Below are 22,995 nucleotides of genomic sequence, written 5' to 3'. Positions count from 1 at the left end.
AGAACAGTGACCATTTATAGCTCTAAAGCCTTCCAACCTAAGCCATTTACGATACAGTAAATCCGTATTAATTCACCAAACAGGAAGTGGTCATTATTGTCCACCTTGCTACAGGCACAGGACAGTGGAGCTGTCCAGTCATAGTCACTAAACCTACTAACCTTATCGCTCCAGTCTCCTCCTTTTTCACACTGCAGAGCACCAATGTTGATGATACAGTCATAATAGGAATACAATACCTAGCAAGTTACTTTTACAGGTGCACAAATTGTAATTCTTTCTATGTATCTAAAATTTGGACAGATACTCAAGTTTTGGCTTTTTAGCCATTTACTAAAACATATTCAAGATACAATTATATCATCAATATGGACTTAAAGTGCAGACTCTCAGCTTTAATTTGAGGGTATTCGCATCGTAATTGGAGAAAGGGTTTAGGAATTACAGCTCTTAAATATGTAGCTATATGTAGAACTATACATTTCTAATTGGAGGTATTTGCTAATATTGTTATTACACCTACTAAGTATTGGGATAGGATCTTGGAGATGAGAATATCCCTTTAAGGCAGAAAGACCCACAAACAAGCAACAACTGAAGTCATCTGCAGTAATGACCAGGCAAAGAAATTATCACAAAGAGGAAATCCAGCTTTTGGGGACATTTATGGCTTCCAGATTTCAGGAAGTCATTGCCTGCAAAGGATTCTATACCATAAATAAAATGTTCATTTTTAATCATTTGTAAAGCTAATTTATCCAATTACGGTACTTTTGAGCCCCTGAAATGAGGAGGCTTTGTAGAAAAAAAGTTGCAATTCCTAAACATTTTTGTTCAACCCCTTTAATTAAACCTGAAAGTCTAAACTTCAATTGCATCTCAATTGTTTCATTTTAAATCAAAAATAGCGGCACGAAAGCCCAAATAACGAAGATTTGGTCACTGTCCAAATATTTCTGGCCTTAACTGTATGTATCTACCCAACTACATAGTCATCTGGTATCTAGTGGATATTTATCTGATATCTATCGTCACACTGGGGAAGTAATTCAGCTCTCCATTTACTATGCCGTTTACTGAACTGAACTGAATGGTGTCTGCAGCCTGAAAGTAGATTAAGATAATAATGTAAGCAGTATACAGCAATTACACAACGAAGTGCATATCCTAAGAGGTTTTTAAGTGAGGGAATTCCTATTAATAATATAACGACCATATCATAGGACACTGCGGTTGTGACATTCTAAAGATGACAAATAATGTCAGCTACATTAATGTTTGTTGTGCACATTAAGCTTTCTTGCTCCTGATGTATTGAGTTTTACTGAGCACTGGTGAGGATGTAAACTAGGATTGGGTGCATTATATGACCAGGCGACAAAACTTTATTCTTGCCAAAATCTGACCATTCTGTGTTCATTAAATGATCAATATTTCAGCATTGATGCCAATTTATTTTCTTAACGTAAACCAAATTTGGGAGGGTTTCAGCTTTCAAAAGAGTAATTTATAAAACCAATGGATGAATTTAACATCAGGTTCAAAGCTTTTATTTACGTAACATGGATAAGCGACAACTTCTGTCAGGGAGTGTACTTTATGAGACTGAAAGAAACATCCATTTCATGTTAGAGCGCTGTGGAAATTAATGGTGCAGTATAAGGAGTAATATAAATAATAGAACCAGGTCTTTGCTATCTCATGGGATCCTAGTAAAAGAGTAAAACTAGAATGTGATCAATTGCAGTGCGGATCGCAGGGAAATGTTACTTCTGAACACTAAAATACAAGTAGACAGAGTTGACTACACACAGGTGAGCTTACGCGTCCTCACTCTTAGCACGCCTCTTTATAGCACTTGTCTTTCTCTGATGGTCCCTCAGAAAATGAATGGAGCTGCGGTGTTGAGCATCTTTGCATTCAGGCGATCAGTGGAAGCTCCAGCAGTCAATTCCCCAATCAATCTAGAAGTTATCACATGTTCCGTGGATAGGAGTACCCAGTTAACATAAAATGTCTTCACATTTCTAATTTGCAAATGGTATTTAAAAAAAAAAAAAAAGCAAAAAAAACAACATAATTGTGACCCTAAAAAAAAAAACAGTCTAATAGTTTATATTTATGACAATGTGAACAAATAAAGAGTGACAAGGATTTGATCCTGCAAATTTAATTAAAGTAATCAAATATATAAACAGATTTATGTGCATAGTTGATATTATTACATAAAAAATACAAGAATAGAGAAGACCATCCTTACGTCCCATCATCTACAGATAGTGGTTGGGATCACCTTCACACAAGTAACTTCAGAGATGTAAGATAGAAAACATTCTTGCTTATTGGACGGTGTTGCCCATTTGGAAGAGTGAATTACACAAGATGGCAGTCCCAACTACATGTAGATGAGGGATAGACCTTATAGGGAACATGCCACTAGGTTTTCCCAATATAAACTACAGATACCACCTTTAATGCCTTTTTTTAATGGAGTCTAGAAAGTTGTATAAGTTTCACACACGCCATCTTCATAGGCAAAAAAATATCTTTTACGGCGCAATCCGTTCTGATAGGCGACGCTAGTCTTACTTCGGCGCCTCCCCTCTCCTCGCAATCACCGTCCTCCTGACTGGCTTCATATGGATAATGTATCCTACGTCATCACACAGTGTCCCCAATCGTCCTTCTGTGCAGGCGTATTTCACTCTGCACTACCGAGGTCAGCGCAAGGTACTGTAATGTGCATGCCCCAGGAGACTCCAAAGAGTGCTGATGACCCGGACGTAAAGCTGGAGCATAAGCATTACAGTACTGAAGTAAAGCTGGAGCATGAGCATTACAGTACTGAAGTAAAGCTGCAGCATGAGCATTATAGTACTGTGCTCTGCCCTTGCAGGGCCAAGTACAATTGGGGATTGTGTGGATAACATAGGATGCATCATCCACATGAAGCAGATCAGGAGGACAGCTATTGCTAGGAGAGAAGAGGTGCTGGATCAAGACCAGTGAAGCCCATCAGACCGGATCGTATGGGAGGATAATATAAGGTATATTTTAGGCTATGAGGGGAGGGGGGTGGGTTCAGCTTGCTACAATGTTGCAAAAGAGGCCTTAAAGATGATGGTCGTAATTTATATTGGGTAAACCTGGTGACCGGTTCCTTTAACCGGACATGGTCTACAAATAAATGGTCACAGTGCTGTGGCGTTCTAGGTACAATGCAAAATAATGCAATCAGAAAAAGAAAAAAAATAAGTGTTATATATTCAGTGAAAACCGATTGTCAAAATGTATTTTAGAATTATCCATACAATTATACCATTTTGCATATATAATGAAGGAAACAGCATCATACTATTTACACTATATTATTACAAACATGTATCTTTACAAATGCGCTCACCGGCTTGGTCACATGCCTTAAATAGTACACATCTAAAAAAGTAATTGCACTGCAATTAAATGAAGCGGATTTAAGTATTACAAACTAGAAACATACAAATATCATGTACATGTCATCAGTGCATAATTTGTTAATGTTTGAGGTAACATCAGAAGCAAAATCATTTGTCCTTCCATCGCCTATAAAAAGGATGAAAATCTATGAATAGCATATATGTGCTCATGAGAACGTTAATATGAGAGCAGAAAGGTCAGTATCACATTCAAGTGCTGTGGAGTTTACACGGTTGTGAGATTAGTGTAATTACAGGGAAAACATGCAATGTGCATAGAATAACATCTATATATTAGGATAATTTTTAAAGAGTAACTAAACTTTTGCAAACATTTTGGCCCTTTAATTTACTGCAGATCGGTTTCTGTCCGGGTCCTGAGACGCCTACGAATCGCTTAAAAGACCGTGGAGAATTGCACAGCTCATGAGGCAGGAGCCAGGGGTGGACATACCATTAGTGCAACCTGTGGAGCCACACAAGGGCCCAAGAGATAGAGGCCCACTATCACCTCCAAAGCAGTAAGCAGCCTCTATCACAGACACAACGCTCATTATGACGAGTAATTGGACTGCAAAGGGCCCATATACCATTCTAGCACTTGGGGCTTCTTCTGTCTGTGGCCACATTGGCAGGAGCGCACAGCAGAGTAGAGGATGGATTCAATAAAAAGGCTATAGATCTAATAAAAGGTCTGTACATTTCTACTGAATACCTCTGGGCAAGCTCTTTCCTCCTGAGCTCCACACTTCACAGTGGTCTTTTCAGCGATCGGTGAAGGTCTCACGACCCAGACCCCCAACCTATCCTGTATAGAATTATAGGGCCAAAAAAAGAAAACATTTTTGGAAAAGTTTAGTTTGGTGGGGCGGTCCAGGCCCTGAGACCCTAATCTGCAGGGAACTAAAAAACACCCCAAAAATATGTTTTTGCAAAAATTCACGATGAAGTGGAGGAAAGGTGTTAGAGTGACCACACTGCTACAGGAGACAAAGAACCCAGACTCTGGGGTACAAAGTAGTAGTTTTAATATGCGTTTCAGGCTTTGAGCCCTTTTTCAAATATAAAACTATACATCCATGAAAAGGGCTCATTCCGAGCCTGAAACGTGTAATAAAACTAGTTCTCAACTGCCCCCGAGTCTGGAATCTTCCTCTCCTGCAGCAATGCGGTCACTCTAACACCTTTCCTCCATTTCATTGTGCATTTTTGCAGAAGAGGAGGATCTTCTATCTGCTGGCGGACTGAAGGAACTGATTTATTTAAAAAAAAAAAAACAAACTTACATTGCAGTTGTGACAATCACAAATCTATCAGGTGAACAACATTTCACCCCCTCCTTGCATATCACACTACCCTATGGGCGCTTGTCTCTCCTTTTCTTTTTTTTTTTAGGCAAAAATTCAGTTGCTATTTAATAGAATTTTTTTTTCACTTTTGACTTAACTAAAATCATGCCACCCTATTACAGCTTTAACTAAATATATCAGTCTATATGTGTTTTTTAAGCCCCAAAAGAGTTAAGACTTTCAATTTATGGAATTGTCTTAATTGCAAAAATGTTTAAGCGCGTGTAAAGTGATAAAGAGAACTTACTAAAATTGAATTAAGAATGATAGATGCACAGTTCTCTAAACATCAGTGCTGGCCAAGGATCTGGAAGATCCACTTCCTGTTTTGGCTTTAACACAGGAGAGCTTCCTCCTCCAATCAGCAGAAGAGGGGGCTGGAATAGAAAACAAAATGAGCCAGTCTGCTAGCGGAAGCAACCCATTTCTTGTAAAGCACTGTGACCTGAATATGCGATGGCTAAAAAAAAAAAACTATCTTAAGGTAATACTCTATTTATTTGGGATGGGAGTTTGGGAGCCATTAAGTGAGGGCCATTCCAACCATTGGCTTAGCACTCTTAGGGCATAGCTATTAAAACTGATTACATCTTGTTGAGCCTGGTGCTATACAAGCAACATTGTCTCCCAAATTTTTGACACTGGGCAGGATGTTGGAATATTACGGCTGTTAGTAAAGGTAAATTTGGATGAAAAAAAATAGTGACATTTAACTATTCCCCATGAGGAAAACATTCCAAATGTCCAAGCTCTAGTCCAAGTAAGTCAAGCCTACAAATTTAGGACAAAGGACAGACTTTATGGACATAGTGTAGTTGGAGATTTTGAAAAATTTACAATTTTGAGCATATTACTAACACGGAAAGTCCTTAGATTTAAGCACAATGTGATGGTTAAATTGTTAAGATTAAGTGACAACCAATATGACCATCATTACAGTAACTATATCAGAAGGAGTAGACCTTCTTCACACTGTTTATACAGTGCGACTATAACTTTGCCAGATTCAGATGTAACCCCCCCCAGTGGAGATGTAAAGTGTCATAACACAAACGGGAGTACAAATGTAATGTATTTCTGGGGGTGTTTAACTGTTCAAATGGGCACAAAAAAAGTAGTATATATTTAACATTTCATATCTGTAGTGTAAGTGTACAACAGTGATAGGATATTGATTATTTTGAACCTAGATATGGTTTATATAAATCACCCAAATGCCTTAGTGTCTTCACGATGTCAGGATGTGCTTGGATGCCATTAGCTATTACATAGCTTCCTCTACATACTGTATACTTGCTTACATTAATTATGTGCAGTTAAAACAATCTTTAGTGCTTTGTTAATTAGAGATTTGACGAGGATTTTTATGACACTGTAGATCATTATATAAACAGATCTATATATATGTCAATGGCATAAATACTTGGATAAGCACACTGTATTGCTAAATCAGCCAATATACTCCAAAATTGGCCCGTAATGTAAGGTTAACAAACTGAAGGTAATTATATATTTAGCTGTATTTTAATATTATGTAACATTTTCTACATTTTTTAAGACCTGCTATATATTAGATTGGACAGAAATAATTTGGCTTTCTGCACCAATTTTAAATAGTTAGAATATAAAATGTAAGTTATACTATTTCAGGCACATGCCAAACTTCAAAATCTTAGGAGAAACCCTTATACATTTTTGGCTGAATATGCATTTAGTGGCCAATGGAGGCAGCTGAGTTCTTGCACAACTATCGAGATGGAAAATGTAACATTACATGTCAGATCTATTCAAGGAATTTATTATTTGGGACAGGCAATCAGTCTTTATAGACTGTTCAGGTTTGACGTTGCAAAATTTCTTTCATGTATAAAAGGCAAGATGTTCATTTTATTGACTAGTCACTTTATAGATGGCCTTATGGATGTAAATTATTTCTGTGATTGTTTCTGTGCATTTAGTTGTGGGATACCATCAGATCTGCAGTAGGAATGTCCTACTAAAAAGAAAGGGAATCTACTTCCATCATTAATGGAATAAGCCTCCATTAATAACTTGGTTCAGGACATAAAAAAGCATTAAACATCTTATCTGTTGAAAAACATCATCTTCCAAACCAGAAAGGCTGACGATCTGTCGAGTTCCTTCGGACCGGCCCGATGTCATTCCAGGCTACAGACATCTGCACTGATATCATTCAATGTGCCAAAATACATTGTGCTATAAATTGTGGTCTTGAGGTGAAACTTTAAAGAAATGACATGGAAGTGCAGCATGTTTATCGTAGAGACAAGAAGTCGTTGCTGCTTTTTGCTTTTCTTTAGACACGATACATAAAAAGGCACACTTGTTTCCATTCTTAGCCAGTACCATGGCTGCTGTAGTCAAAAACTCCTTTCTTGAAGAAAGGTGAGAATTCGCAAATTGTATGTTTGGAGAGGGTCAGGCTGACCTTATCGATATGCAGAGGCGATGTTGGAGACTTCAGCATCACAGAGAAAAAGTTTCGGAGGTATTTCTAAGAAGGGACAAAAACAGCCATTATGTTAAAACCTAAAATTAAATTAACATCCGAGTTACTTCTATTTTTGAGAGAATGAAATTTGGAAACTGTCTGAGCTAACAGTTGTTTTGTGCTCAAAGGGTGTCTCAAGACATATGGCAAACACTGGCCTTCAAACTTTCCTTTTACAAGGTATCTTGGCATTGAATTATTTTTGGCTGGAAGATGTACTCTCGGGTCCATTAGGAATGTATTTATTGAAATTTTAATAGATTTTTAAGGGTCAAGAACATGTTTTAGATGAATATCTCATAATGATGGATCAGTAAACTCAGCACATTCTAGCTGGCATCCTCATTTAGTAATTTATCCTGAATGTTTCTTAAAGGTAAATCATACGCAGTAAAATTCTCTCCCAGTGTATAGTAGAAACGCGGCACAAGAATAAAAAAATTGGCAAACTGAGTCTTCTGCTTAATTGAAACCCCTTGACGGCTTAGTCATACATTTTTAGTTCACTACTTACCAAAATGAAAAGAGTATAAACAATTCATGTTACTTAGAGTTTTCCAAGAATTAAAAAAAAAAAAAAAGTTTCAAAACTGGGAATAGTTACCTGGTAAATTCCAGAAGGGCCATTGGATATGCAGTTGCCGGTGAAACCTACATATGTGGCATGAGACCGATTTAGCTATGGGTTGGTGGCACATGGTTGGCAAAGCATCATTGCAAGGCATTTAAACTGATATGACCACTGGAGTGGTGGAAGATACAGGGCCACCAGTAGAGATGAATACACTACACCAAGCCTAATTTAATTTAGCAAAAAGGCGGCCAGAAAATGCAAACGTTATTCAGACAAGTTTCAATAAAAAAAATATAAAAATAAAATAATTATACATAATATTCATTATATATTCATTATATATATATATATATATATATATATATATCTACTATATAATTGTCTTATTCTGTCTGTCTGTCTGTCTAGGAAATCCCGCGTCGCTCATTGGTCCGGCAGCGTCGGCGACCAATCAGCGATTTTTAACACAAATGTACGGACCTTTGTAACACCATGCGGATACTGTGGGGAGATCAGCGGCTAGGGTGTGAAGGGAGGACCGGGGAGCGGCGCTGCGGGTTGGGATACTTCTGCTGCGAGCAGTCGCTCATGTCCCGGGTTCTCGCAGAGGAAGTAGCCGCACAGGCAGCGCCGCTCCCCGGTCCTCACTAATACGATTCCGCTCTCCATTCCTCACTAACACGGTTCGCTGATTGGTCGCGTCCGCCGCCCGAGACCAATCAGCGATTTTGGCGCCAAATTTAAACACCGCTCTGCTGATTGGTCGCTGCCGCTGCCAGCGACCAATCACGATTTGGGCGCCACATTTAAATAGCGGCCGCGACCAATCACCGATCTTGCCGCCACATTTAAACAACGCTCTGCTGATTGGTCGCGGACGCCAGACACGTCCAATCAGCGAGATTGGCGCCAAATTTAAACAACGCTCTGCTGATTGATCGCGGTCGCTGGCCGAGATCAATCAGCAGTATTGGTGCAAAATTTAAACAACGCTCTGCTGATTGGTCGCGGCCGTCAGCCGCGACTAATCAGCGATTTTGGCGCCAAATTTAAACCCCGCTCTGCATCGCTCGGCTGATTGGTCGCGGTCGCGACCAATCAGCAGTATTGTCGCCAAATTTAAACACCTCTTTGCTGATTGGTAGCGGTCGCGACTAATCAGCGATTTTGGTGCCAAATTTAAACACCGCTCTGCTGATTGGTCGCGGATGGCGGCCGCGACCAATCAGCGAGATTGGCGCCAAATTTAAACAACGCTCTGCTGATTGGTCGAGGCCGGCGACCGCGACCAATCAGCAGAGCGGGGTTTAAATTTGGCCCCAAAGTCGCTGATTAGTCGCGTCTGACGGCCGCGACCAATCAGCAGAGCGTTGTTTAAATTTTGCGCCAAAATCGCTGATTGGCCGGCGGCCTCGACCAATCAGCGATTTTGGCGCCAAATTTAAACACCGCTCTGCTGATCGGTCGCGGCCGGCGACCATTCAGTGATTTTGGTGCCAAATTTAAACTCCGTTATGTATCGCTCTGTTGATTGGTCGCGGTCGGCGGCCGCGACCAATCAGCAGTATTGGCGCCAAATTTAAACACCGCTCTGCTGATTGGTTGCGACTAATCAGCGATTTTGGTGCCAAATTTAAACACGCTCTCCAGTCCTCACTAACACGGTTCGCAGATTGGTCGCGGCCGCCGCCCGCGACCAATCACAAATATTGCCACCAAATTTAAACACCGCTTTGCTGACTGGTCGCGGTTGCCTAACGCAACCAATCAGCAATTTGGGCGCCAAATTTAAACGCCGCTCTGCTAATTGCGCCCCGTCGGCCGCATACCTATTCTAGAATACCCGATGAGTTCGAATCGGGCCACCATCTAATATTTTATATATATATATATATATATAGATATATAGATATATATATATAGATATATATACATATACATATATATATATATATACACACATACATATATACACACACACCGTACAGACCAAAAGATTGGACACACCTCATTTAAAGATTTTTCTGTATTTTCATGACTATGAAAATTGTACATTCACACTGAAGTCATCAAAACTATCAATTAACACATGTGGAATTATATACTTAACAAAAAAGTGTGAAACAACTGAAAATATGTCTTATATTCTAGGTTCTTCAAAGTAGCCACCTTTTGCTTTGATGACTGCTTTGCACACTCTTGGCATTCTCTTGATGAGCTGCAAGAGGTAGTCACCGGAAATGGTCTTCCAACAATCTTGAAGGAGTTCCCAGAGATGCTTAGCACTTGTTGGCCCTTTTGCCTTCACTCTGCGGTCCAGCTCACCCCAAACCATCTCGATTGGGTTCAGGTCTGGTGACTGTGGAGGCAAGGTCATCTGGCGTAGCACCCCATCACTCTCCTTCTTGCTCAAATAGCCCTTACACAGCCTGGAGGTGTGTTTGGGGTCATTGTCCTATTGAAAAATAAATGATGGTCCAACTAAACGCAAACCGGATGGAATAGCATGCCGCTGCAAGATGCTATGGTAGCCATGCTGGTTCAGTATGCCTTCAATTTTGAATAAATCCCCAACAGTGTCACCAGCAAAGCACCCCTACACCATCACACCTCCTCCTCCATGCTTCACGGTGGGAACCAGGGATGTAGAGTCCATCCGTTCACCTTTTCTGCGTCGCACAAAGACACGGTGGTTGGAACCAAAGATCTCAAATTTTTTACTCATCAGACCAAAGCACAGATTTCCACTGGTCTAATGTCCATTCCTTGTGTTCTTTAGCCCAAACAAGTCTCTTCTGCTTGTTGCCTGTCCTTAGCAGTGGTTTCCTAGCAGCTATTTTACCATGAAGGCCTGCTGCACAAAGTCTCCTCTTAACAGTTGTTGAAGAGATGTGTCTGCTGTAGAACTCTGTGTGGCATTGACCTGGTCTCTAATCTGAGCTGCTGTTAACCTGCGATTTCTGAGGCTGGTGACTCGGATAAACTTATCCTCAGAAGCAGAGGTGACTCTTGGTCTTCCTTTTCTGGGGCGGTCCTCATGTGAGCGAGTTTCTTTGCAGCGCTTGATGGTTTTTGCAACTGCACTTGGGGACACTTTCAAAGTTTTCCCAATTTTTCGCACTGACTGACCTTCATTTCTTAAAGTAATGATGGCCACTCGTTTTTCTTTACTTAGAATTTGTATTATGGCAAGAAAAAAGCAGCTAACAGTCTATTCAGTAGGACTATCAGCTGTGTATCCACCAGACTTCTGCACAACACAACTGATGGTCCCAACCCCATTTATAAGGCAAGAAATCCCACTTATTAAACCTGACAGGGCACACCTGTGAAGTGAAAACCATTTCCGGTGACTACCTCTTGAAGCTCATTAAGAGAATGCTAAGAGTGTGCAAAGCAGTCATCAAAGCAAAAGGTGGCTACTTTGAAGAACCTAGAATAGAAGACATATTTTCAGTTGCTTCACACTTTTTTGTTAAGTATATAATTCCACATGTGTTAATTCATAGTTTTGATGCCTTCAGTGTGAATGTACAATTTTCATAGTCATGAAAATACAGAAAAATCTTTAAATGAGAAGGTGTGTCCAAACTTTTGGTCTGTACTGTATATTTTATATATATATATATATATATATATATATATATATATATATATATATATATATATATATATATACACACACACACACACACATACATATATAGTATTTTTTTTTTTTTTACTTAAAATACAGTATATAAAAAAATATTCTTGTCACCTAAATACACTATTTTTTGAAAATCTCTAGTAATTACCATCATATGCAATAAATTCTACCTACAATAATTCTTACAGAAGCAGCAATGTCCACCTTTTACGGTATCTGGAAACCTACAGCACTGACATTTATAGCCCATAAATTAGTAAATGGGGCTGAGGTTCTGTTTGTCTGCAGATATCTCCCCTTTTTAAGTCTCAACCCACAGTAATATCCAGACAGGCCCAACTAGTGATGGATCAATCCTTGCAAGCACAAATCAAAACAAGTCATGTCACAGCTATTCACAAATGACAACAAAGGAATTGAATTTACCACGCAGTTCGGGCAAGCGGTGACAGCTTGTCATCTTTTGGAATGGCCTTGGCAAACAGCTACCAAAGTGTTTGACATGAATCATCCTAAAAACCCTTTTCACAGATAAAAAAAAATGGAATGACTGACTGATGAGTTTGAATTATGAAAGTTACAAGAATGGTCAGGTCTAAATTCTGTGATCAGCTAATTACTGAATATTTTCAGCAGCGGCTTCTTTAGTCCTGTGTCTATAGTGTTAGAGGGCACAGCTGCACATTTATTTCAGAGCACTATATTGTAGTTTAAAGTGATTCCAACCCCTTGCCCCTAAAAATGCAACGGTAACCTCAACAGCTAGTGATTGGTTACAGTGTTCACATGCCCATTCAGCAGGAAGATGTGGGGCTACCCAGGCAGTGTTGGTAGAGGAGTAAGCGATGGAAAAGATGGGAGTATTCTTTTTTTCCTTTTCATATTTTACATTATTCTTGAGGATTTATGTACCAACCTAGAGTTAGGACCTCTCAAACAGTACATCTACTTTGCGTTGTCCCCTATTGGTTCATCATCTGCACAGATCTTGATATGTGGATATGCATTCTGTGATTCGTATTCTTTAACCCAAGTACTGCACTGTAATTTGTGTAGAGCAGAAAAAAACAAAACAATCTCTAATAAAGCAATATAGCAAGAAGCTCTACATTAAAGGGGCTGCGTGTTTAGGACACCAAAAAACAAACAAAAAAACCCACAATATTCTGGGATCTGGACACTCATCTATATTGGCCAGAGCAGATATTGCCTACAAAGTCTCCTTGTCTGGAGGACACAACATGTTCATTTCTTACACAGACAGCCATTGGAGGGCGCATCCACAAGGGTTGGAAACGCAGTGGATTTTTTGTCCCAATTTTCTCAGTTGAAAATCTCCTGCACATTACAGTATTGGCTTTGAGAATGATAATTTGTGATCTTAATTCAACTCTTTTTTTGTCTCCCCAGTGCACTAGAAGCCACATTTCTCTGATCGCATGCATGGCTTACATATGGCATCTAAATGATTAAAGGGGATATCGGAGACTTTAAAAAAAAAAAAAAAAAAAAAAGGGGCCTATGTACGAACAGGCAGGTAGTTGCTACCTTCCTGCCTTTTGTGCCCTACGCTGATCTCCGTCGATATAGAGTGGACACAGACTTCCGCTGCTGTCATGTCAACAGAGAGGAGGTTTCTTTTCCTGTTGACAAGGTAGGACTACTGGTGTCATGCTGAATGACAGCCGGATCCTCGCTGCTTAATTCGGGAAGCCAGCTGTCAATCAGCATGACAACAGTATTCCCGCTCTGTCAACAGGAAGAGAAACTGCGCTATGTTGACTGGGAGCAGCTGAATCTCTGGCAGGAGCGGACAATGACCGGCGTCTGGTACAAAAAGCAGGAATTTGCCTCTGTTATCAACTACAGGCCTGTTTAAAGTCCCGGATATCCCCTTTAATGTTACACAAGCCTAACGGACCAGGGAATCTATAAGCCTGATTGTTGTCTGCCAATGAGTTTTCAAGGTATCCTGGCACCTGAGGAGTGCAGGTGGTTTAACAGTAGGAGCACGTTTCCTTTATCGAAAGCCTTAAATACCACAGTTATTACTAACCATGTCATACAAGGCGTTAAATGGCCAGGATGACCGGTGACTCAGATGCTGGCTTTTGCAGCAGGACATTAGCTAGATATTAAAGCTAATACAGACTGCTGATGGCAAATTATGTCCTACTGTGGTAAGTGTGGCACCCCAGGGGTCTGGTTTCCACAGTAACAGCAATGTTATGTCTGAGAGCAGGTGGGAGGTCTCTTGGTCAGGGATCCGATGCATGCCACACCTCCTGCCCAGTCCTGGGAGGGGAAGAACTTCCCCTATATAAACCTAGGGCTGAGGCAGGGTTAGTGAGTAGAGAAGAAGTAGAGACAGAGAAGAGCAGCAGATATAGGAGAAGAACATCAGGAGCTCTGTGGGAGCAGTGCTATAAGGAGTCAGGGGCTGGCAGCTGCAGAGCTCGCCCTGACTGAGAAGCTATCACCGGACCCGGAGTCCGAGGCTGTGGGGACTGATCTTTACCCAGCAGCAGAAACCGCCCGGCAGGGGATTTCAGGTCCTCTGGCCAAGAAACCCGAAGGCACGGTCACACGCGTGGGACCAGCACCGCCGTCGTGGAGAAGACGCCACTAGAAGGCCCCGAGTCACCGGCCATACGGGTGAGCACCACACGGTACACTCAGGGACGTGGGCTACTTATACCCGCCTCTAGCAAGGTAGCCAGAAGAGTACAGTCAGTTTGGGAGGCCTACAACTCCGCCTGGCCAGGGGAGATCCCATCTGCTCAAGGACTGACCAGGCCCCGATCGCTAGCCAGTACTCCGGGAGGGTCTATCTTTATCACCAGTAAAGACCCTGAACTACACCGCATCGTCTCTGAGTGATTCCTGATACCCCCATCATCCACGTCGGCTGCCCTGAGGCCATACCCCTCCCGTTGGGGGTGATACTACCACGCTGCACAATCCTACCACCGGCCTCAGCGGTCTGCCCTGCAGCGGCAGCTCCTTCGCTGCATTCAACGGGTGGCGTAGTCGTCCAACATCTACCGCTAATACAACGCCACTTAGTCTGACTCCCTGGGCACGGACCGGGTCACCGCCACGAGACTACAACCCTCAACAGATCCGGCTCCAGGTAAGCTCCCCCGTGCGCGCGATGCTGTGCGAAGCAGCAGGCCCAGGGGCGCGTCAACTTTTGGCGTAGTCGGCAGGATCTCGTGCCCGCAACCACCGGGTACTGCGTGCCTGAAAAAGACTGTTCAAACTTACCAGTGGTGAAGTTTTCCCGCCATCCGGCGCCATCTTCTGCCTTCTTCCCGCCATCTGTGGAGTTTTCCCGCCGTTGGACGCCATCTTGAAGACGCCGCGCGGGAAGAAGAGGGGCGTGGACTCCGAAAGCGCGCGAGAACTGAAGCCCCGCCTCACGTCCGGACGTTGCGTAAGGTCCTGGAAGGAGCTCAGCAGACGCCGACGTCACAGGAGCGCGACGGAAGGTCCTCAACCCTGACGATCCACTGCGGAGCCGCGGCCTACGGAAGAGGATCATCGCAAGGTAGGCCACGGTCCACTAGGGGGGAGGAAGATGTCGGATACGGAGGAGAGCTTCACTGCCTCAACCCCCGCCAGCGCCACCGCTGCTGCAGTCATGCCTTTCACCATGCCCTATATCCCGGGAGCAGCCTGGCTACCCCAGTACTCAGGGGAGTCACATACCCTGAATGACTTTAAAGAAAAGCTGGATAGCCTCTTCCAGGTGTACCCCCTCACAGAAGAGCAAAAAGTGAGCATCCTGGTGGCCCAACTAACCGGGGCAGCCCAAAGGGAGGTAAAGTCCTGGCCACCTGGGAGGAGGACTGTCGCAGGGATACTAACCCGGCTGAGGGACACCTTTGATACCCGCACCTCAGCCGAGATTAAGCTTAGATTCTATGGGTGCAAGCAGCGAGCACATGAGAGTATAAGGGACTATGCACTAAACCTACAAGAGGCCCTGAGAGCCATTAAGCAGACCGACCCTGACACCGTGGGAAACGAGGACAGGCTGTTGACCGAGCAATTTATAGAGGGTTTATATTGCAATGCCCATCGAACCCAGTTGCGGGCAATGGCCTTACAGGACCCTCATCTGGGATTTGCACAGTTCAAGGACAGAGCCATCCGGGTGCTCCGAGAACCGGCACCAGGTGGCGTTGTGACCCACAGACGCCCCACTACCACTTACCACCAGGAGGCGGCGCCCTTGTCGGCAGGGCCTGTGGGAGCTGATGCGCAGGCTTTGAACAATGACCCGGCTCCAGACCTGCACCATCAGGTCCAAGAGCTAGCTAAAAGCGTTGCCGCGCTAACCCGAACTGTGCAGTCTTTACAGGTTTCCACTCCAGGGAAGATCCAGCTGGCATCCGGACCGGAGGACATCCCGTGGCGTCGACCAAGGAGGACCCCACCGGCCAGAGGAAGACCCAGCGACCGATACAACGAGGACGGACAACCCATCTGCCGCCGCTGCAATCAACCCGGACATATGGCAAGGTACTGTCCTTTAAACTGGCACAACCTGGGGTAGAGGGCCAAACCCCAGGAAAAAGATCATCAGGCCCATCGAACTGGCGCGACAAATATGTGGGAGGACGTCCAGTCTTGCCTGTGGTACTGGATGGCATCCCTATGAGTGCCCTACTGGATACCGGGTCACAGGTTACTACTATCCCGAACGTGCTCTTCAAGCAGTACTGGAATGACTCGGATATCACCCGCTACCCTGACGACGATTTGAGTATCATCGCCAGCAATGGTCAGCCCGTGCCACAGATTGGATTTAAAGAGGTGACCATTAAAATCGGTAGAGTTGAACTGGCGGCACAGGGACTGATCATTGTAGACATTGACAAGCACGAGAGTCACCCAAAGATAACTCTAGGAACTAATGTAATTGAAAATTGTCTTGCAGAGGTGATTTTCCTTTTACAGCAGGTGGCCAAGAACGCCAGCTCCGGCCAGCATCGAGTGCTCCAGAAAGAGATCCGGGCACTGATGCGACGGCAACAGATAGAACTCTCCGGTGGTGAGATTGGTAGCGTAAGAATGTGTGACCCTTTCCCTATTGCCATGCCCCCAAAAAGTGAAATGATGATTTGGTGCCGGGCAGCTATTGGTCTGAGAGGTAGAGATTACCAGGCAATGGTAGAACCAGTTTACTCAGACAGTAGGCCCACCATTTTGACAGCACGGGGGGTGGTCAATGTACGCCATGGGAGGGTGCCCGTTCGCATAATAAATATCGGGAAGAGGGAAGTGTACCTGCCCCGGTATGCCACGCTAGCCAAATTGTATACCATCAATCAAAATTCCATACAGTCCGTAGAACCCTTGCCTCCATCTTCCCCGGAGGAAAGTAACGGCTCTAAGGAAATAATGGAGGACTGGTGTCAGCAACTACATTTGGGTACTGACTCCACTCCCTCACACCAGAGACAGGGAGTCTATCGGGTGGTTCAAGAGTACGAGAGAGTGTTTAGTAAACACCCGTTAGACTTCGGGCGAGTCAAGGGGGTAGAACACCACATCCCCACGGGAGACCATCTTCCCATAAAAGAGAGGTATCGACCCGTACCCCCTGCACACTACCAACACGCCAAGGGGATGCTTAGGGACATGAAGGAGGCTGGGGTGATCAGGGATAGCTGTAGCCCCTGGGCAGCTCCACTAGTCTTAGTCAAAAAGAAAGACAACACCATGAGGATGTGTGTAGATTACCGGAAAATCAACCGTATCACACACAAGGATGCGTACCCCTTACCAAGGATAGAGGAGTCTTTGGCTGCTTTAAGATCTGCTAACTTCTTCTCTACCTTGGATCTCACTAGCGGGTACTGGCAGGTTCCTGTAGCAGAGGCGGACCGGGAGAAGACCGCATTCACCACCCCGATGGGACTTAGCGAGTTTACCTGCATGCCGTTCGGACTCTGTAACGCACCAGGAACCTTTCAACGATTAATGGAGTGCTGTCTGGGCCACAGAAACTTCGAGACGGTTCTGTTGTACCTGGACGATGTCATCGTATATTCCAAGACTTATGAGGACCACCTGAAACACCTGGCGGAAGTGTTCGAAGCTCTGGCAAACTACGGCCTAAAGGTAAAACCCTCCAAGTGTCACCTCCTAAAACCAAAGGTGCAGTACCTGGGACACGTGGTGAGCGCTGACGGAGTGGCTCCCGACCCTGATAAGATCACCGCAATTAAGGAATGGCCAAGTCCCTCCAGTGTAAAGGAAGTGCGGCAGTTCCTCGGGTTGGTAGGCTATTACCGCAGGTTCATCCCCGGTTTCACCAAAAAGGCAGCTCCTATGCAGGACCTCCTGATAGGCCAGTCCCGGAAGGCCAAGAACCAGAAGCCGCCCTTCAAATGGGAGGAGTTAGAAGAAGAGTCCTTCCGCCAGCTGAAGATGGCCCTCACGGGGGATGAAATCCTGGCGTACCCTGATTACAGCCAGCCCTTTATCCTCTACACCGACGCAAGTAACATCGGGCTAGGAGCCGTACTGTCCCAGATCCAGCAGGGGAAAGAACGAGTAATCGCTTACGCCAGTCGAAAACTGCGACCCACCGAAAGAAACCCTGAGAATTACAGCTCATTTAAGCTAGAGTTCCTGGCAGTGGTGTGGGCAGTCACCGAACGCTTTAAGCACTACCTCGCTTCTTCCCGGTTCACCGTGTACACGGATAACAACCCGTTGACACACCTGGACACGGCAAGACTCGGTGCCCTAGAGCAGAGATGGATGGCCCGTCTGTCCAACTACGAGTTCACAATCAAATACCGGGCAGGACGCTCCAATACCAACGCGGACGCCCTGTCCAGGATGCCAAACCTACCGGACGTAGAAGATCCAGAGGGACTGGAAGAAGTCGAACTCCCCGCGTTCCACCGTCATGGGACTATCCAGTATTCCCATCGGGTAAGGAGTAAGCAAGCCGCTACGTTTAACCCCTTGCCTCACTACAACTGGGAGGAAACGCAAGACAGTGACCCTGCCGTCCGACTGGTGAAGGAGATGCTGACTCGGCCAGAGGCTCGCCTTGACCCAGACGCTCCGGAGGAAGCCAAACAACTGTGGGCTGAGAAGAGTCGACTGTTCCTTTACAAGGGGAAGTTGTGCCGCAGAATGGTTAACTCCCGGACGCATGAACTAATCTGGCAAGTAGTGGTGCCACGAAGAGACGCAGCCATGGTGATGGAGGCATACCACGACGGGGCTGGACACTTCGGATGGAAGAAGCTGGAGTTCCTGCTGCGCGGGCGGTTCCACTGGGTAGGCATGAGGGGAACCATCGAGAGGTGGTGCAGAGACTGTGGCCCGTGCAACCTAAGAAGGAAGGACCGTGCCAGCCAGAAGACCCCCCTTCAGTCCATCGTCACCAAGCAGCCATTGGAACTGGTAGCCTTGGATCATGTAAAACTGACCCCAAGCAGAAGTGGCTACGTCTACGCGTTAACCATTGTGGATCATTACTCCCGGTTCTTGGTTGTCGTCCCCGTTAAGGACTTAACAGCTCAAACAGCAGCTAGAGCCTTCCAGCAGCACTTCTGCCGTCCACACGGGTACCCGGACCAAGTGCTGACGGACCAGGGACCTGCCTTTGAAGCGGAGGTCTTCCAGGAATTCTGCAATCTGTATGGCTGCCGGAAGATAAGGACGACACCCTATCATCCGCAAACTAATGGACTTTGTGAGAAAATGAACCAGGTGGTAATGGATCTTCTGAAAACGTTGCCCCTGGAAGAACGCAGTCTGTGGCCTGAGAAGCTGCCCGACCTGGTGGACCTATACAACTACATCCCTGTAGGTTCCACCAACTGTACCCCGGCTTACCTAATGAGGGCAAGGCCTGGTAAGCTACCTGTTGACCTGGAGATGGGAGTCCTGACACCCGAGGACACTTCACCGGAAGCAGACTGGGACACAGAGAAGCAGCAGCAGTACCGGAAAGTACAGGAGAGCGTGGAGCGAAGTCTCTGTCTCGCTAGGGAAAGACAAGAGAAAACTTACAACCAGTATGCTCCCGCTGTTCCCCTGGTACCCGGAGAGCAGGTCTTGAAGAGGAAGAGACGGCTCCACAAGTTGGACGACCAGTGGGAGAAGGACCCGTACACCGTACTGCCCTCAAGCCACGATAACCCAAAGGTTTGTACCATCAGTAAAGACGGAGGGGAAACCACAGCCATTGTATCCCGGGATCACCTGAAGAAGTGTCCCGAACAGCTACGGAACCCAGAAGGAGAGCAAGAAGACCCTCGACCCGTAGAGGAAAGGGAAGATATGGTTAGTACTGTGCTCTGAGACTTCCCTCGGTCCTGGACTCAAGTCAATGGTGCAGTTGTGGTACCCGTCCTCACGTTCCTCCAACCAGCATCCCAAGTGCCTACGGAGCAACAGGTAGAGCTGGAAGAGCAGCCGGTCCAGGAGGCAGCAGACTCCACACAAGCAGAACAGGAGGATCAACCCTCTGCTCATAGTGAGCCTGCCGTACCCCTAGTGAGCCAAAGAGCCCGTAAACAGCTGCCCAGTTTACCCTTGACAGCTCCTACACCCTGTAGTTCAGGGCCAGACAGTCAGCTCCGTAGGTCCACTAGGGCCACTAGAGGCCAGTTACCCGCACGTTGGAGGATTTGAAGTGTTTAAATTGTTTTATTGAGGTCACCTGTCTGTTACTTGTAAATAATTATGTGTTTCTAGTTATTTTTAGGAGTCCTTGGTGGGTTTACCGGGAATCCTTGTACAATTGGTTGGAGCGTAACCTAGGAATGGACTAAAGACTGTTAAGGACTCGGGGCAGGACAGACCCCTACCTGGTTACGTCTCCCTGTTTTGGTGAAATGGACACCTTGCTTTTCTTCAAAATTGCACCCGGTTGCGGACACGCCGTAACCATCTTTATGTGTTTTTCTTATTGTATTATTATTGTTTATACCTTGTTATGTTTTTCTAAAAATATGTTTAGTCCCGGAGTACTAAATTTCACTAGGGGGGAATGTGGCACCCCAGGGGTCTGGTTTCCACAGTAACAGCAATGTTATGTCTGAGAGCAGGTGGGAGGTCTCTTGGTCAGGTATCCGATGCATGCCACACCTCCTGCCCAGTCCTGGGAGGGGAAGAACTTCCCCTATATAAACCTAGGGCTGAGGCAGGGTTAGTGAGTAGAGAAGAAGTAGAGACAGAGAAGAGCAGCAGATATAGGAGAAGAACATCAGGAGCTCTGTGGGAGCAGTGCTATAAGGAGTCAGGGGCTGGCAGCTGCAGAGCTCGCCCTGACTGAGAAGCTATCACCGGACCCGGAGTCCGAGGCTGTGGGGACTGATCCTTACCCAGCAGCAGAAACCGCCCGGCAGGGGATTTCAGGTCCTCTGGCCAAGAAACCCGAAGGCACGGTCACACGCGTGGGACCAGCACCGCCGTCGTGGAGCGGACGCCACTAGAAGGCCCCGAGTCACCGGCCATACGGGTGAGCACCACACGGTACACTCAGGGACGTGGGCTACTTATACCCGCCTCTAGCAAGGTAGCCAGAAGAGTACAGTCAGTTTGGGAGGCCTACAACTCCGCCTGGCCAGGGGAGATCCCATCTGCTCAAGGACTGACCAGGCCCCGATCGCTAGCCAGTACTCCGGGAGGGTCTATCTTTATCACCAGTAAAGACCCTGAACTACACCGCATCGTCTCTGAGTGATTCCTGATACCCCCATCATCCACGTCGGCTGCCCTGAGGCCATACCCCTCCCGTTGGGGGTGATACTACCACGCTGCACAATCCTACCACCGGCCTCAGCGGTCTGCCCTGCAGCGGCAGCTCCTTCGCTGCATTCAACGGGTGGCGTAGTCGTCCAACATCTACCGCTAATACAACGCCACTTAGTCTGACTCCCTGGGCACGGACCGGGTCACCGCCACGAGACTACAACCCTCAACAGATCCGGCTCCGGGTAAGCTCCCCCGTGCGCGCGATGCCGCGCGAAGCAGCAGGCCCAGGGGCGCGTCATAAGCAGAAATTAGGCCTTGATAATATGTATATTTGCGGGAAAGGGTTTGGCTGATTTTCAAAGCACTCGGAAAAAAGATTGAAGGTCCAAATAAAACCTCATGTCAGCTTCAAACATCTGTGACACACGGATCGTGCTCGCATCATAAAGCAGTTGGTTCACATCGAAAAAGTCAGAGGTTGGTGAAACCAGCTTTAGGCTACATTCACACATCTGTGTGAAATGTAAAGAGCTGGGATGATTTAAAAAAATATACAATGGGGCATACTCACTGGTTCTAATCCCAGTAAAGGCAAATGTGAAGATGTCAGACTAGTCTGTCACCTGGCTACTGAAGCGTTTTAATGCCTGTAGGGTGGTCAGATGACTGAAATGTGGTATGACATGCCGTTCCAATCATCTGACCACTGCAATCAGGCAACCCCTTAAATAATTCTAATATCTGTTCAGAACCACTTCAAATCGATAGATGTTGAGAGTAGCCTAAAAATGTAAACAACCTTTGCGACCACTTATTTTTTTCTTGAAAATTGGAACAGGGCAGTGGGAGCTTCTTCTGTCAGCATTTTAATGCCGATATCTTCTGTGCCTAGTGCGAATAGGATGCCTCCACGCCATAATGATGTCACATAAGGTCTTGTCTAAATCACAAGAGGCACCTCAGATGCTGCCATTCGATTACAGAGCAAGGAAGTTAGCACTGCCCTGGTTCGGCTGTCACGGAGTACCGGAGCAGCGTAGTTTGACCCGCTTTGCTCATGTCTATTAGGAGTGCATCAGTAATGGCAACATAATTTTGAAAAGTAATCATTTATAAGCAATAACCGGATTAGGAAAAAAACAAGAAATACCACCCATAGAAAATAAAAATCTTTCTACAAGAAATTGATATTATAAAGACTCCTACATTGAATGCACAATGCCAATTGCTTTTGATCTCCCGGGCGAATAAGCCGGCTGTTTAGTTATGTGGGTATTGAAGCACCGTGATAGATATGGGAATGTTCAGAAACGCTCTAAAGAGGTAGACAAGAAGAGACAGTTGTCAGGCAGGCTGTGTGACCCCCTGACATTGCAATTGAGATCATTAGGAGTTTACTGAAGAGGCTGAAATGAGAGAGGAGCCATTCAATCGTTTAGATGTGAGAGGAAAGTAGAGCATGCAGCCACGCTTCAGTCTGCCCGGCATTAAGCTAACTTGTTATTGATTCTTGATTTTAGAAAAGCCACTCGCCAGTGCATTCCAGCCTAATTTAATTTCCCCAAGATACGTGATGTAGGACACCACAGAATTCTCAAATACTAAAATCTTTTTGTGCCTTCAAGTTGTTGGTTTTTTTTTTGCTTTATTTTTCTTAGGTCTATGTTTCTATAGTGATAATTGACCAACTTAATCGTTGACGTATGTGAATTGACCTAATA

The 22,995-nt window shown here is 45.2% G+C and overlaps 1 protein-coding gene across 3 annotated transcripts in view; it reads right to left on the bottom strand.

Moving 5' to 3' along the window:
• Window positions 1-2,154: 2,154 nt before the first annotated feature.
• The window catches only part of KIF16B (kinesin family member 16B), a 454,357-nt gene continuing 433,516 nt past the window's right edge, over window positions 2,155-22,995 (bottom strand). For 2 of the 3 annotated variants that reach the window (XM_073672197.1, XM_073672201.1), the window contains one exon: window positions 5,047-7,319. In XM_073672197.1, coding sequence (XP_073528298.1) covers window positions 7,161-7,319 — 159 coding nt within the window. In that variant the 3' untranslated portion in view covers window positions 5,047-7,160. Of the gene's footprint in view, window positions 7,320-22,995 lie in introns of all 3 variants that reach the window. The other variant, XM_073672199.1, reaches the window with a different exon arrangement.

Source organism: Phyllobates terribilis, unplaced genomic scaffold (assembly GCF_046119375.1).
Source record: "Phyllobates terribilis strain yellow unplaced genomic scaffold, ASM4611937v1 Scaffold_3__8_contigs__length_932513732, whole genome shotgun sequence".
NCBI classification, from domain to species: Eukaryota; Metazoa; Chordata; class Amphibia; order Anura; family Dendrobatidae; genus Phyllobates; species Phyllobates terribilis.
Note: the sequence above shows the minus strand (reverse complement) of the source record. Positions and strands in the feature narration are given on the sequence as shown.